The 12,890-nt window shown below is 35.7% G+C and overlaps 2 protein-coding genes across 21 annotated transcripts in view; one reads left to right on the top strand and one right to left on the bottom strand.

The window, feature by feature from the left end:
• Positions 1-10,822, top strand: part of LOC105329973 (kinesin-like protein KIF12) — a 44,716-nt gene extending 33,894 nt beyond the window's left edge. For 9 of the 14 annotated variants that reach the window (XM_066080381.1, XM_066080382.1, XM_066080379.1 and 6 more), the window contains 15 exons: positions 374-532; positions 617-700; positions 2,138-2,256; positions 3,380-3,484; positions 3,747-3,827; positions 4,081-4,165; positions 5,387-5,480; positions 5,659-5,778; positions 6,484-6,751; positions 6,864-6,985; positions 7,145-7,248; positions 7,460-7,660; positions 8,386-8,424; positions 9,210-9,263; positions 9,419-10,822. In XM_066080381.1, the coding sequence (XP_065936453.1) occupies positions 374-532; positions 617-700; positions 2,138-2,256; positions 3,380-3,484; positions 3,747-3,827; positions 4,081-4,165; positions 5,387-5,480; positions 5,659-5,778; positions 6,484-6,751; positions 6,864-6,985; positions 7,145-7,248; positions 7,460-7,660; positions 8,386-8,424; positions 9,210-9,263; positions 9,419-9,558 (1,775 nt within the window). In that variant the 3' untranslated portion in view covers positions 9,559-10,822. Of the gene's footprint in view, positions 1-373; positions 533-616; positions 701-2,137; positions 2,257-3,379; positions 3,485-3,746; positions 3,828-4,080; positions 4,166-5,386; positions 5,481-5,658; positions 5,779-6,483; positions 6,752-6,863; positions 6,986-7,144; positions 7,249-7,459; positions 7,661-7,915; positions 7,953-8,385; positions 8,425-9,209; positions 9,264-9,418 lie in introns of all 14 variants that reach the window. The other 5 variants (XR_010712407.1, XM_011431483.4, XM_066080373.1 and 2 more) reach the window with 5 other exon arrangements.
• The window catches only part of LOC105329971 (phosphatidylinositol 4-kinase alpha), a 34,974-nt gene continuing 32,332 nt past the window's right edge, over positions 10,249-12,890 (bottom strand). For 6 of the 7 annotated variants that reach the window (XM_066080367.1, XM_066080368.1, XM_066080369.1 and 3 more), the window contains 2 exons: positions 12,721-12,880; positions 10,249-12,411 (listed from right to left, as the gene is read on the bottom strand). In XM_066080367.1, the coding sequence (XP_065936439.1) occupies positions 12,186-12,411; positions 12,721-12,880 (386 nt within the window). In that variant the 3' untranslated portion in view covers positions 10,249-12,185. The remainder of the gene's footprint in view (positions 12,412-12,720; positions 12,881-12,890) is intronic. The other variant, XM_066080364.1, reaches the window with a different exon arrangement.

Here is a 12,890-nt window from a genome sequence, read left to right as displayed (position 1 = left end):
CCCATATTAACCACATTCTATATACAAAGTCTTGAGTCCAAGTGTTAAGATAACTTTCAGTGTTTGATTTACAGATAATTTCATAATTGATGATTTACAGATAATTTCATTGTTGAGGATTTACAGATAATTTCATTGTCGAGGATTTACAGATAATTTCATTGTTGAGGATTTACAGATAATTTCATTGTTGATGATTTACAGATAATTTCATTGTTGAGGATAAACAGATAATTTTGTTGTTGATGATTTACAGATAATTTCATTGTCAATGAATGATGATTTATTGGTCCTATCAGCATCAGTGGACAATCTTCACTAGCTACTGTAAGGTTTTTGTGTCACTGGTAAGAGATGTGTCATTTTTGTGTAGGTATGAGGAACAGACAGACAGGCTCGCACGGCCTGAACGAGTTCTCCAGCAGAAGTCACAGCATGTTGACCCTGACCATCGACACAGAGCAACAGGATCCAGACGATGAAAACCTCTACCTGACCAAACGTGGGAAACTCACTTTTGTAGACTTAGCAGGTAATATGTTTACCCTGATGACATTGTTATGTTGATGTGTCAGCTCTTGAAGATTTGGTCATTATTTCTTTTTACTCATTTCAGGCAGTGAAAAGGTGAAGGACTCTGAGTCTAGTGACATGACCTTGAAAGAGTCCAACAATATCAACAGAAGTCTTCTGGTGCTAGGTAAGTCAGGTAATAATGGGGGATAGGTAAGTCGGGTAGACAAAGGGGAGGAGGGTAAATTCGGTAGATAATGGGGGACAGTTAAGTCAGGTAGAAAACAGGGAGTCAAAGTCAGTGTATAATAGGTAGTTAAGTCAGGTGACAGTAGATAATGGGGGACAGTTAAGTCAGGTAGAAAACAGGGAGTCAAAGTCACTGTATAATAGGTAGTTAAGTCAGGTGACAGTAGATAATGGGGGACAGTTAAGTCAGGTAGAAAACAGGGAGTCAAAGTCAGTGGATAATAGGTATATAAGTCAGATGACAGAAGATGATAGGTATAGTTAAGTCAGGTGACAGTAGATAATGGGGGACAGTTAAGTCAGGTAGAAAACAGGGAGTCAAAGTCAGTGGATAATAGGTATATAAGTCAGATGACAGAAGATGATAGGTATAGTTAAGTCAGGCGACAGTAGATTATGGGGGACAGTTAAGTCAGGTGTCAGTAGATAATAGGGATAGTTAAATCATGTGTCAGTAGATAAAGGGGGATAGTTAAGTCAGTTGTCAGTAGATAACGGGGGATAGTTAAGTTAGGTGTCAATAGATAATGAAGGATAGTTAAGTCAGGTGTCAGTAGATAATGGGGGATAGTTAAGTCAGGTGTCAATAGATAATGGGGGGGGGGGTAGTTAAGTCAGATAGACAAGGGGGGGTTCTAGATTCATAGATTTTAGATGTATGCTTGTAATGTCAGTGTTTGGTGCTAGTTTGGGCATGGTAGACAATGGGGAAGATATGTATACTTATATTATCAGTCAGTGCAAACAAACAATCAAATTGTATAGAAAACCCCACAGTGTAAAACCCTTTACATGGAATAGCTCTTTAAAATTCAAACATAAGCTGAATTGAATTAAAAGCTTTAGTCAAACACTATCATTAAATTTTATTATAACATTTCAAAGAATATGGAACATGGCTGTAAGTGGTGTGAACAATTCCAGTCAGTCGTAAAGATTTAATTCACATGCCTGTGATTTCAATTTGGCAAAAAAATGTCAGAATAAATGTTGGCTCTAAAACTTCAATTCAGAAATTCTATTAGACAGGTCTATGGAAAGATCCTTTTAATTGACAATCCCAGTGCATGTGCTTCTACCTTATTCCATACAAATCTATTCGTACATGTCATTATTAAACGAGCTCCCCTGAGTCACATTAATGGAAGAAAAGTTAAATATGCAGAATTCTAACAGTTATCACTTAAAAATTAGAATTTATAGTTATATACTTGTAGTTTTCAAAAGTACATTGATCAAGAAAAATGATGATCCCAGTACATATTACATTTAATAATGTTTGATATATTAAGAAGTGTTCTTGCACCGCCCCATATAAGATATAAATATATTGGCAATTTATAAATATCTCATATTTTCTCTTTTTTTTCTGTAGGAAATTGTATATCATCACTTGGTGATCCGAAAAAGAGGCAGGGTCATATTCCATACAGGGACAGCAAACTCACAAAGCTTCTAGCAGACAGCTTAGGGGGTAACGGAGTGACTCTGATGGTGAGTATGAAACCAACGATCAACAGTTCCCTATGGGTAGGGGATTAAGGATGGGGGGAGGGTGGGGGTTTGAGGGGAAGCTAGAGATGAGAATGTGTGACATGAAATCACTAGAGTTGTCTTGTGGCTTACAATCGTCCAGGCATGTGTTGTTCATTTTGACAAAAGACGTGTCCTTATGTATTTGATGCATCTGAGTGGATCTGTTAATTTTCGTTTTCTTATACATGTGCTCTTTCCCCTTTATTTAAAAACAAATATGGATTCCAATGGTCTTTGGGGTACGTTGAGAAATGGGAAGGTGTATACACCTGGGATGTACATAGGTGAGCAAGGTGAAAAGTAAACTTAAGGTGATAAAAGGGGACGTCTTATCTCTGAAAGTGATTGATATAGAGGCATTAAAAAAGACCTTGATCACAACCCCCCTGGAATGATAATGGAAATGTACTCCTACCGATACATGATCTGTATTGTGCTATACACCAAGGTGTGTTTGTTTTTTAATTTGAGAGAAAATTGATCTCATCAAAGTTTTATGATTTGTAACACCAGGTTTTCAGCACACATCAGAACTGATAAATATCTTCTTTACACAGAAAATACAAAACAACAGCCATATTGATTCTACCCCAGAGTTTCTGAATCACTAAATAATGGTCAATAATTGACGATCTTTGAAACAGAGATTTTGCATAATCCTTGTGTTGGCAATTCAACACCTTGAGATATCTAGGGGGCCACATTGAGATTGGGCAGCACTGAATAACCTCTGCACTTATCATTAATTGGGCCATTTTTATTACATTTTTACAACCCCTACCTCATCAGAGATTAGGTCAGTTTTAATGTGTCTTAGAACTACTGTTTTGGAAATGGTCAGGCAAAAGGTCACTCTCAAGGTGTTTCGAGTGTACATTTGGTGTACATGATATTAAATTGCAAATATGTTCTCTTATTATATGAACCTATGAAAAAACAAAAACGTTCATCACTGTATTTGTTAATTGTACATGTAGTAAATGATGGATTAAAAATAAAGATTTTATTGATTGTAATTATCATAAATACAATAACAACAGTTTACATGATATACCGTATATTAATGTTCTGTTTTGTACAGATTGCCTGTGTTACCCCATCTTCCCATCATGTTCATGAGACTATCAACACTTTACGCTATGCCAGTCGAGCCAAGAAAATTAAAACAAAACCCATTGTCAAAATGGTAGGTATAACTGATTGAAAACCAAGTTCAGAAACTTACTTTTAGGAACATGAAAAAAATGTAAAATTTGGAATACCGGGTATATGAATTTTAAGTCTGATTGCAATCTTTGTTGGTGTGACCAATTTCACTTTACCTGTATTGTTTTGATTAGGATATTAAACATGATTGTATTTATTTCTTCATTCCATAGTTTCTACTTTCTACAGGATTTTGTTTGATATCTGTAACATCTTTTTGATTGATTTGACTAATGTTGTAGGACCCCAGAGAGAAGTTAATTCTGAGTTTGAAGCGGGAGATAAAGATATTGAGGAATGAGAACGGATACCTGAGGCAACAGGTAAGTTGTCCCCCCTGTTCATCACCTGTCTGACCCTCAGTCACCCATTTACAGGGGTCACAGAGTGTTCTATTGATTGCTCAGATCTCTCCCAAGTTATTACATTTAATGAGAACTGAGTTAAAGAAATGCTGACAAAGGGACAAGTAAGGGGTCATACTCCCTGGTTCTTCATCTTGTCACATTACTGTATTGATTCTCTGAAATTGATTGGAAAATGTCTTGATCACTGTGTTATTCCTTTGATTTACAGCTAGAGTTTCCGGCAAAACCCAAAGGAGAGCTACAAAAATCCAATGACGAAAAATTCATGAAGTTTCTAAAGACACAAGGAAAAGGTAAACACGACGACAGCTGACTTTAATTCTGTTTATAAAACAACCTTTGATCAAGACCTCCATTAGACCAACTGTACATTGTTTTTCTTTCGAAATGCATTAATCTACAATATAGACATGCAGACCAAAATATATCATTATCATATTAATAACAGTAGACTTTATCGAACATGTATGAATTAGTAACATTTGACTAAACATTCTGATCATATTAAGATGACAGATTACGAAGTAAAGGTTTTTTTTCTGTTTCTTAATTGTTGCAGTGATTTGAAATGTAGAATATGAGAATTATGTATGTCTTATATCTGACTGAAAAATAATGCATTTAATTTTTATACCCCTGCTCCAAAGGAGAAGGAGGTACTAGTATACTGTTTTACTCCTGTGTGTCTGTCTGTCCGTAACAAAAATTTCTGTCGCGTTTTCTCAGCAACTTTAAATTGCAGATGCTTAAAATTTTAAGGTGCCTCACTACACCTTGAAATTGTTTCTCAAATCAGCAGAAAATTACTTGATTATGATAGAAAGCACGATGGATAAGAAGTATGTGTGTCAAATAGACGAAAAAATGTGCAATTTTAGATAAAAAATGATATTATCAAAAATTTCATTTAGTAAACATAAACAAAAGCCCCAGGTGGATTCGAACTCATGACCTGCGGTTCACAAGCCTGATACTTTAACCACTGAGCTATGAGGATATACATCTGAATCGATTGATACAAACAGTTTAACAAAACATTTAAATCGCCATCTTGTGACGTAGTGTCTTGAAAAGTATAGGTCTCGGTGTAGTGAAGTACCTTAAAACACTATTTGATTAGGCATGGCATATCATGGGATATATTTTTGTACCAATCGGACGTCAACTTCCTGTTAAGTGACAATTTCGTTTTTTTTTTTAGACTAAATTTTCAAACAAATTTTCGTCAAAGATTTCTCAGCAACTATAAATTGTAGATGCTTGATATTTTAACACACTACCGTAATTTGTTTAGGCACCCTATATCGTGGGATATATTTTGGTGTCAATGGGATGCCAACTTTCTGTTAAATGTCGATTTTGCTTATTTTACATATTCACATTAGAGCGTATTAGGGGTATCACTAGTGAGCATTGGCTCACAGGTATCTTGTATCACAAGCACAAAGAGCAATTATAAAATGACATAATGTCATATTGAACAGTTAGTTGATAAGCTATTTTTATCATTGTAGAAACAAATGATCCAAAAACCAATGTAAAGGGAGGTACTGAGGAAGGTCTCTATGAGATGTTGCAAGAATACATGATAGAGAATGAATCTCTCAGGTGAGTTCATGTGATAGAACTAAGACATAGAGAATGAGTTACAGTTGATAAAACTACGACTGTCAATTCTATGGCAGTATTGTGTTCATTAGCTTATTAGGATCAGCCATGCAACCATGTTCAATGAAACCGATACAAAAATTGAGATAATGGCATGTTTTCATTTCTTTGTTTGTAGGACAGAGAACTCCGAGATGCATCAAGCCAAAGACAAGGTTAAGCGAGAACAACAGTTGATGTACAGAGAGAACGAGAGACTGACAAAGGTTATTGAGAAACTGGAGAGAGAGATAAATGGGTATGACGTCAATTTCTGTAGGAAAATGTATTTTATTTTTATTTTACAGAATGGGGACAAATGCATATTGATTTGTTTCTTGTCTTTTTTCCAATATTTTTCATTTGGTCTTTTTTAAATGTGAAAAGAATTATTGATTTATTCAATTATAGAATTATTTTATTTGTGTACTGGTACGATCAATGCCCTGTAAAATTCATACAACAAACAGATACTTCAGGTAGATCAAACCCCGAACTTTTTAAAATTCCAACAAGTAAATCCATTAATTTTGTCTGTCTGAATAGAGGTGAGACAACAGAGGAATATTTTTGTAGCATTCAAAACTTTTCAAAATTACCTGAGTAATGATTTATTTTCCAGTGTAGGGATTGTTTAGGGAAGATGTTTGAAAATGTTCAATGACTGTATTCTCCATAATTATCTTTTAATAGGTTTACCAGGAAATTCCAATTCCATTATTTTCTGGAAAATTTGGCCCTTTTGAACTAAAATTTTTTGAAGTTTTTAAAGACAAAAAAATAGATGTGCATTTTTGCAGGAAGTTTTTGCAATTTATGCCCTTTATCAAATTATTTTGTGTATTATATGCATAACTTGCCATCCATGTATCATTGTCAAGTAATAGGGGAGTGTTGGGTGTGTGAGCTTGCTCACTTTTACTTTTATTTGTTGATGTATTGATAGACTTTCTTAAATTGACAGTCGGTCGGGCGGTGGAAATGGAGCCTGGCAGAGACAGCCCAATGGACCCCCTCCCCAGAGACAGGTCAACGGGCCTCCCCCTCCCAGGCAGGTCAACGGCCCACCCCCTCCCAGACAGTCAGGTGGACCACCCCCTCACCAAAACCTTCCACCAGAGCAGTATTATGATCAGGGACCACCCCCTCCCCGTCAGGGAGGGAACAAACCCCCACCAAACAACCAGTGGAAGGGGACACCACCTCAACGCCCAATCAATAACAGGCCTCCGGTAGGAATTCAAATCAAATTTTATAATGATTGTAAGATCTTAATGATTAATTGGATCAATGAAGGAGGGTGTATCTTTGCAGTTATGTTTAATATGTATTTTTTTATTGTAGCCGGATCAATATATTCCTGGCCCCTCTCCACAGGCTGGAAGGGGTAAACAGTCCACCCCTCCTGGAGGACCAAAGCGCCCACCTCATCGGCTCGCTGATCCCATTGCAAGAACAGCCAATATGTGAGTTCATTGCAATTATTAATCAGTCGCATTTCATTCAAAAGAATAGAGGAAGAGTGATTGGCAAGGAAATGCCTTGCATTGATTAGCTGCTGTTTTGTTCTGTAAACGAGGGATTGCTTTTCAAGATTTTCATTATGAATGTTATTTTCACAACAGTCCCCCAGAATACATTCAGAATGGAATTGGAGGTTACCCTGACGATGGATATATGTCACCAAGGGGACGACCTTCTCCTCTCCACAATGGACCAATCAGACAAGGTATGATTTTCATTCCTGTATGAAAATTACATTGCAATCTATATAAATCTTAAGAAATAATGTTCAATGTCATAAGTTCACTTAAAATGAAAATTCCATTAACACCAATCTGTTGGTTTCAAACATTCAAAAGCTTTCATATACATGTACATGTAGTTTCCACATTTTTAAAAAGTTGACCAGTACAATAAACTAACAATGACTACCTTAGGTGCTGTAAGCAGTTTACTTCAAGATTTACGCTCCGGGAGATTCTCACAATTCTCCGCTGGTCATCGTAATCTGCATCAAATGCATAAAATTGGTTACAGTATGCCTAACTTGTCCTCTCGTGAAACTCACACTGCAGATGTAGGCTTCAGTTCTGCATCTAAAACTCCCTATGTTCGTAAAATCCACACAGCCATTGACAGTAAGTCATAGAGGATGCGTTCTGTGATAGAGGGGATAAAGAGTGCTGTGGTTCTCTCTTCTCAGCTGACCTGAAGCTCTTCATTATGTTTTTGCATTTTTTGATAGGGCTTTTTGTTTGGTTGATTGGTGCAGTGTTGCAAGGACATTATAGCCCTGATTTGATTTAAAAGTAGAGATTCTATTTTAGGAACTTGTTTAAGATATTTCTATTCTATTTTTACTTGATGTTTAATCCTGCTCTGTTGACATGCAGCCACCAATAAGCAACAGAGAATGGAGTGAGAAGGGAGGTAATCAGTCGCTTTATAACACATTGAGCCCAGGTTTATCAAGTCTTAGATTGCCTACATGACTCTAGTTTATGTGTGTTCTATATCGTAGCACCATGTTGTAAATATGTTAGCACCTTGCATATTATATTGTTATAAATGCTATTGATTTTTACACTCCTCAATAAATTGTTATATTATTGCGCAATGATATGACATCACCACTAGCTAAGCCATTTTAATTCTCACTGCTTATTTTATAAGGCTTACAAAAATAAAAATGTCACGCATATATTAATTGGATAATAACAATTGAAATCGGATTGATACAATATAATACTTATAATACTGCAACATAATGCTCAAACTCCCACATTGGTACAGGAGCGAGTAGCTGCGGCCATGCTTCTGGTTGCTATGGTCACTGATCAGGGGTCATGTTTTATCGTTACAGTCTTCCTTGACGAGGAGGATGACAGATTTAGTAGAATTGGTGGGATAACTCATAGACTTATAGCACTTGACACCTCTTTATTAAGTGTGAAGTGAATCTCTTCCAATTTTTGTTTTCTAGAACTCTTATGAATATGTTTTAATTATTCAGTCAGATCGGGAATTCTTTCTTATACTTGTTGTGTTCAAAATAAAGTTGAAATTAAATGCTCTATATGGTTTATCTAAGACACTGAATTCTATCCTGTATTTACTGATTTGGTTTAACTATATCAGATTACACAGCAGAACAAGATGCAGGGTTTTACCAAACAAATGCCTTAAATGTAGATATTTTACTTATTCAAAGAGAGTAATTTGAAAAGGTATAGAGAAATAAAAGTTATGTCTCTGTACATCACCAGTCACAGTTTTCACATACCTAGCTATAGTGTTAACACACCATCAGATTCTCTCTTGTATTATGTCTAGAAACACTGACTTTTTGTGTCTATGCTCTTCAAAACCATCACACTCTTTTTAAAAAATTATTTTATTTGATTCTTTTGGTAGGTTATACATTTGTAGTTAGTAAAATTATCTGATAAACGTGTAGATATTTTGTACCTGTGCTGCTTAACATGGTTTGTTTTAAAGTTTGGCTACCCATAGTTTAGAATTCCAATGTTTTGTCTTTAATTCATCCATGTTACAAACTGATGAAGTATAACCTATAAATAACATTGATGTAGGCTAATGGATTGTGTTATTGTCCCCAGTGATTGTTTATTCCCTGTAATTGTAACGCTAGACTCCTGTATGTAACTGCTTGGTTTTATTTTCCAGAGTCACCAGCTCGCTACAATGATAGTCGCCGGTCTTCCCAAGTCTCCACTTCAGGTCACCTTCCCATCATTCATTACCTACTTCCTGTTAATTTAGAATGTGTGATTAAATGTGTAACACTAGACTCTGCTAATGATATTAATATTAAAAGGATTTCATCAATTCTCTGTTTGTAAAATTCTGATACATTTTTTGGTTGGTTTTCACAGATTCCATAAGGAGTATGAATGCGAAGTTAAAACAAGAAATTTATGATCTAGAGGGTGAAATAGAACATCATCATAATGTGAACCAGCGGGCAAAAAGTATATACGGCTCTCAGGCCTCGATGCGATCCGGGCCTCGATGACGAACTCCAATTATTCTGTGCTTTAATTCCTTAACGATACAGGCCAAATACTTACAGTATGGCAGATAAAGTGCATTCAGTTTATTGTATACCAAAGATTTTCCTGGATCATATAAGGATCTGGATTCCTGTGGTAACTAGATGTTTCCTTGGCAACCGGAGACACCGGGTCAGTCGGGAGACAATGTCGGGGATGTTCATCAGTAGAGTAGAACAGAGACTTCAAAATAAGGTTTATCCCAGATCCATTCCCGCATGGAGACTGTTCCAGTGTTGAGGATGTCTGGATACCACTTGTCAAAATGATTCCGCCCATGGATGTCTGGATACCACTCGTCAAAATGATTCCGTCCATATTTATTTTCATTTTACATACTTCAGACTGGGAGAGTGTCAAGGGACATAACTTTGACAGAATTGACGTGAACTTATCAAGGGCTTTCTTCATATTCCGTCCATTTTATAAGATTACATGTTGAAGTTATACAGGTACATGTAAATACTTGCATACTTTAAGTTGTAATTTTGTTGAGTTTTATAAGTTTATTCTTGTTATTTGTGTTTTTATACCATTTTTAAAGATTTGTTTAAATTTTTGCAACTGGAGATGATATGATTGCATTATTGCTGCTCAGTAAAGAGTCTTTTTCATACATGTACACTTCACACTGTAAATGTTCATTTTGTTTATATGAATGGGTGCTGAGTAGGCAGTAGTTGTGTCAGCTAAATCACAAGGTATACAACATGGAGAATTATTCCAAGATAAACTTCATGAATCATATACTGTTGAAAGTCAAATTTTGTTTCTGTTTGTTCTTGACTTTTAAAAACCAAGTAATAATCAAAAGTTCTCACTACAAATACATGTATTTCATTGTTAAGTCTTATGATCAGTACATGTATTATAAGTGTACAACTAATGTTCAGTAGTACATGTACTTAAATACCCACATTTCCTGGACAGCATGATAAATACATGTAATAATGTAAGGCTCACAAAAGCCAGATTGTAGTTTGAATGGTCTGAGAGGTTGATCACATGTTGTCTTACTTCCATTGTTTGCTTTGGCGAGTTATTTATTTATGTGTGTAAGATTGTTCATCAGGTGCTGGTCAGGACTCTGACTTGGTGGTATATTAACAATAGAAATCTTGATTTATCACAAGACTTCACAGACTCAGCTACAGTATGTGCTGTTATTTATATCAGATTCTTCAAAATTAGAATACATCACAAGGAACAATAAAAGAATGAAAACGACCTTTGTGTACTGTTATTGATTAGAGACTTGAAGATTGAGCAGGTATATTTTACATGTATTGGGCAAAGGTGTATATCCAGACACTTGATGTCCTCTCCTGGAATGGTATTTGCATGTAGGTACATGTACCAGTATGTAAACTATCTGTAGTTTAGGAACACCATTCAGGTGACAAGACAGTCTTTACACAACGAAACTCACAGGTTTTATTACACATTCCATCTCGGTTGTCCTTTATTAGCTTGACCATCCTTTATCATTCCCAGACTTCATAGTGAATGATGACAAAAAAATGCAGTTTAAAGACAGAAATCAAGACATATACAAAAAAGGTAAATAAATGTGGAATACATTTATTTTAAGACTAAAGCAATATTGCACAATTCAGTATCACAGACAAAACTTGTTCAGGTACATATTATGCAGTCATCCTTACTTTTATATACATTTTAGCTACAAGTGAAAATGCTGAACAGACTAATATCATTATAATTCTACATATCTAGTGTTGTACTGTTTCCAACAATATCCTATTCCTGCACAACTCATCAATATCATAAGTCTATGTTTAATGTAATTGGTAAATGTACACTATATGTGTATAGTGTTTGGTTTTTTTTACCAGTGAGAGGAAATACAATATGTGTAGCTTTAGCATGTGTTGGCAAGAGGAATTGATTGTGTAATAATGCATTGGATGACAATTTTATCTTTAAAATGTGTAAAATATACCGTAACTTGTCCAGAATTCAAAATAAAAGTAAGTGCATTGCCAGACCTTTGGTAATCATGCAAATTAAACCAAAAAAAATGGACACAGTAAAACTGTTTAAAAGCTATTCTTGAAGTTTGGATAAGTCTGTTGTCATTTAAAAAAAAATAATATTGTAGACTTGGAAATAGGAGCACACCTTATAATGTTGACACATTAATAACACCAGAAATACTGACAGAACATTCAGGGAAAGCAAATGAAATGTGAGAGACTTGAAGTCAATACATGTACTACATAAATAGTTATAAAGTTCTTATCCTGAAGTCACATTGTTATACAGTAATTCCTATTATGACAGCAATCCTCAACACGACTGATTCAAAATTATTGGGAGATAACCCTTACTATGGAATGTTTAGACTGAACAGACATTGTATGGAATATTCTGCTGATAGAGTAGGAACCAGTAGTAGGTTGTTAGTCTCAGAGTATCAGTATGGAATAGTCTGCTGATATAACTTGATCCAGTCATAGAATATGGCCTTTGTATGGAATATTCTGCTGATAGAACTGGATCCAGTCGTAGGATATGGCCTTAATACGGAATATTCTGCTGATAGAACTGGATCCAGTCGTAGAATATGACCTTAATATGGAATATTCTGCTGATAGAACTGGATCCAGTCGTAGGACTTGGCCCTCCAGCTGAGGAAGCACTCCTTTATGATTCGTTTCATGTACTCCGCAGCATCGTGCTCCGTGGCCATTGGCTGGAACCTGTCCTTGAGCTGTTTGATGGTCTGACCCCTGAAGCAGGGCAGCCCTGTGTCTAACATAAGGGACACCAGGGTGATGATAGTCTCATGGTAAGGTCTGGAATCAACACAGAAGATGACAAGTTTTTAATATAAACACAAAGTAACACATGTATGTGTTGCGGATACATGTATGACTCATTTTATAAGGTTTGGCAAAAAATTAGATATACATTATATATCAATCAAATACCATAATGGCAATTAACTTTAATCCCTCGAATCACATTCTACTTAAACAGGAAGGAATTGTTTTGAGCAATCTACATGTAATTACTAAGCTTTAATGATACTATGTACAAATGTCACATAACTAGTATATTTCTAATTTGAACACATGTACATGTCTCTTGGGACCAATGTTTACCTGACAGCCAGGTATCCCTGGACACACAGCTCCATGAACCACTGGAATGGCGCCGCCTCCATGGTACCTCCCATTATGTTGACCATTTCATCAGTTAGCTTGAAATGGGGCTCCCAGCCAATGTTTCCTCCTGGGGAACTCTCAAACATGAAACCAAAATCTGAAATACA

The sequence above is a fragment of the Magallana gigas genome, chromosome 3 (genome assembly GCF_963853765.1).
Source record: "Magallana gigas chromosome 3, xbMagGiga1.1, whole genome shotgun sequence".
NCBI lineage: Eukaryota > Metazoa > Mollusca > Bivalvia > Ostreida > Ostreidae > Magallana > Magallana gigas.
The sequence above is the reverse complement of the archived record's forward strand: the minus strand, read 5'-3'. Positions and strand labels throughout refer to the sequence as shown.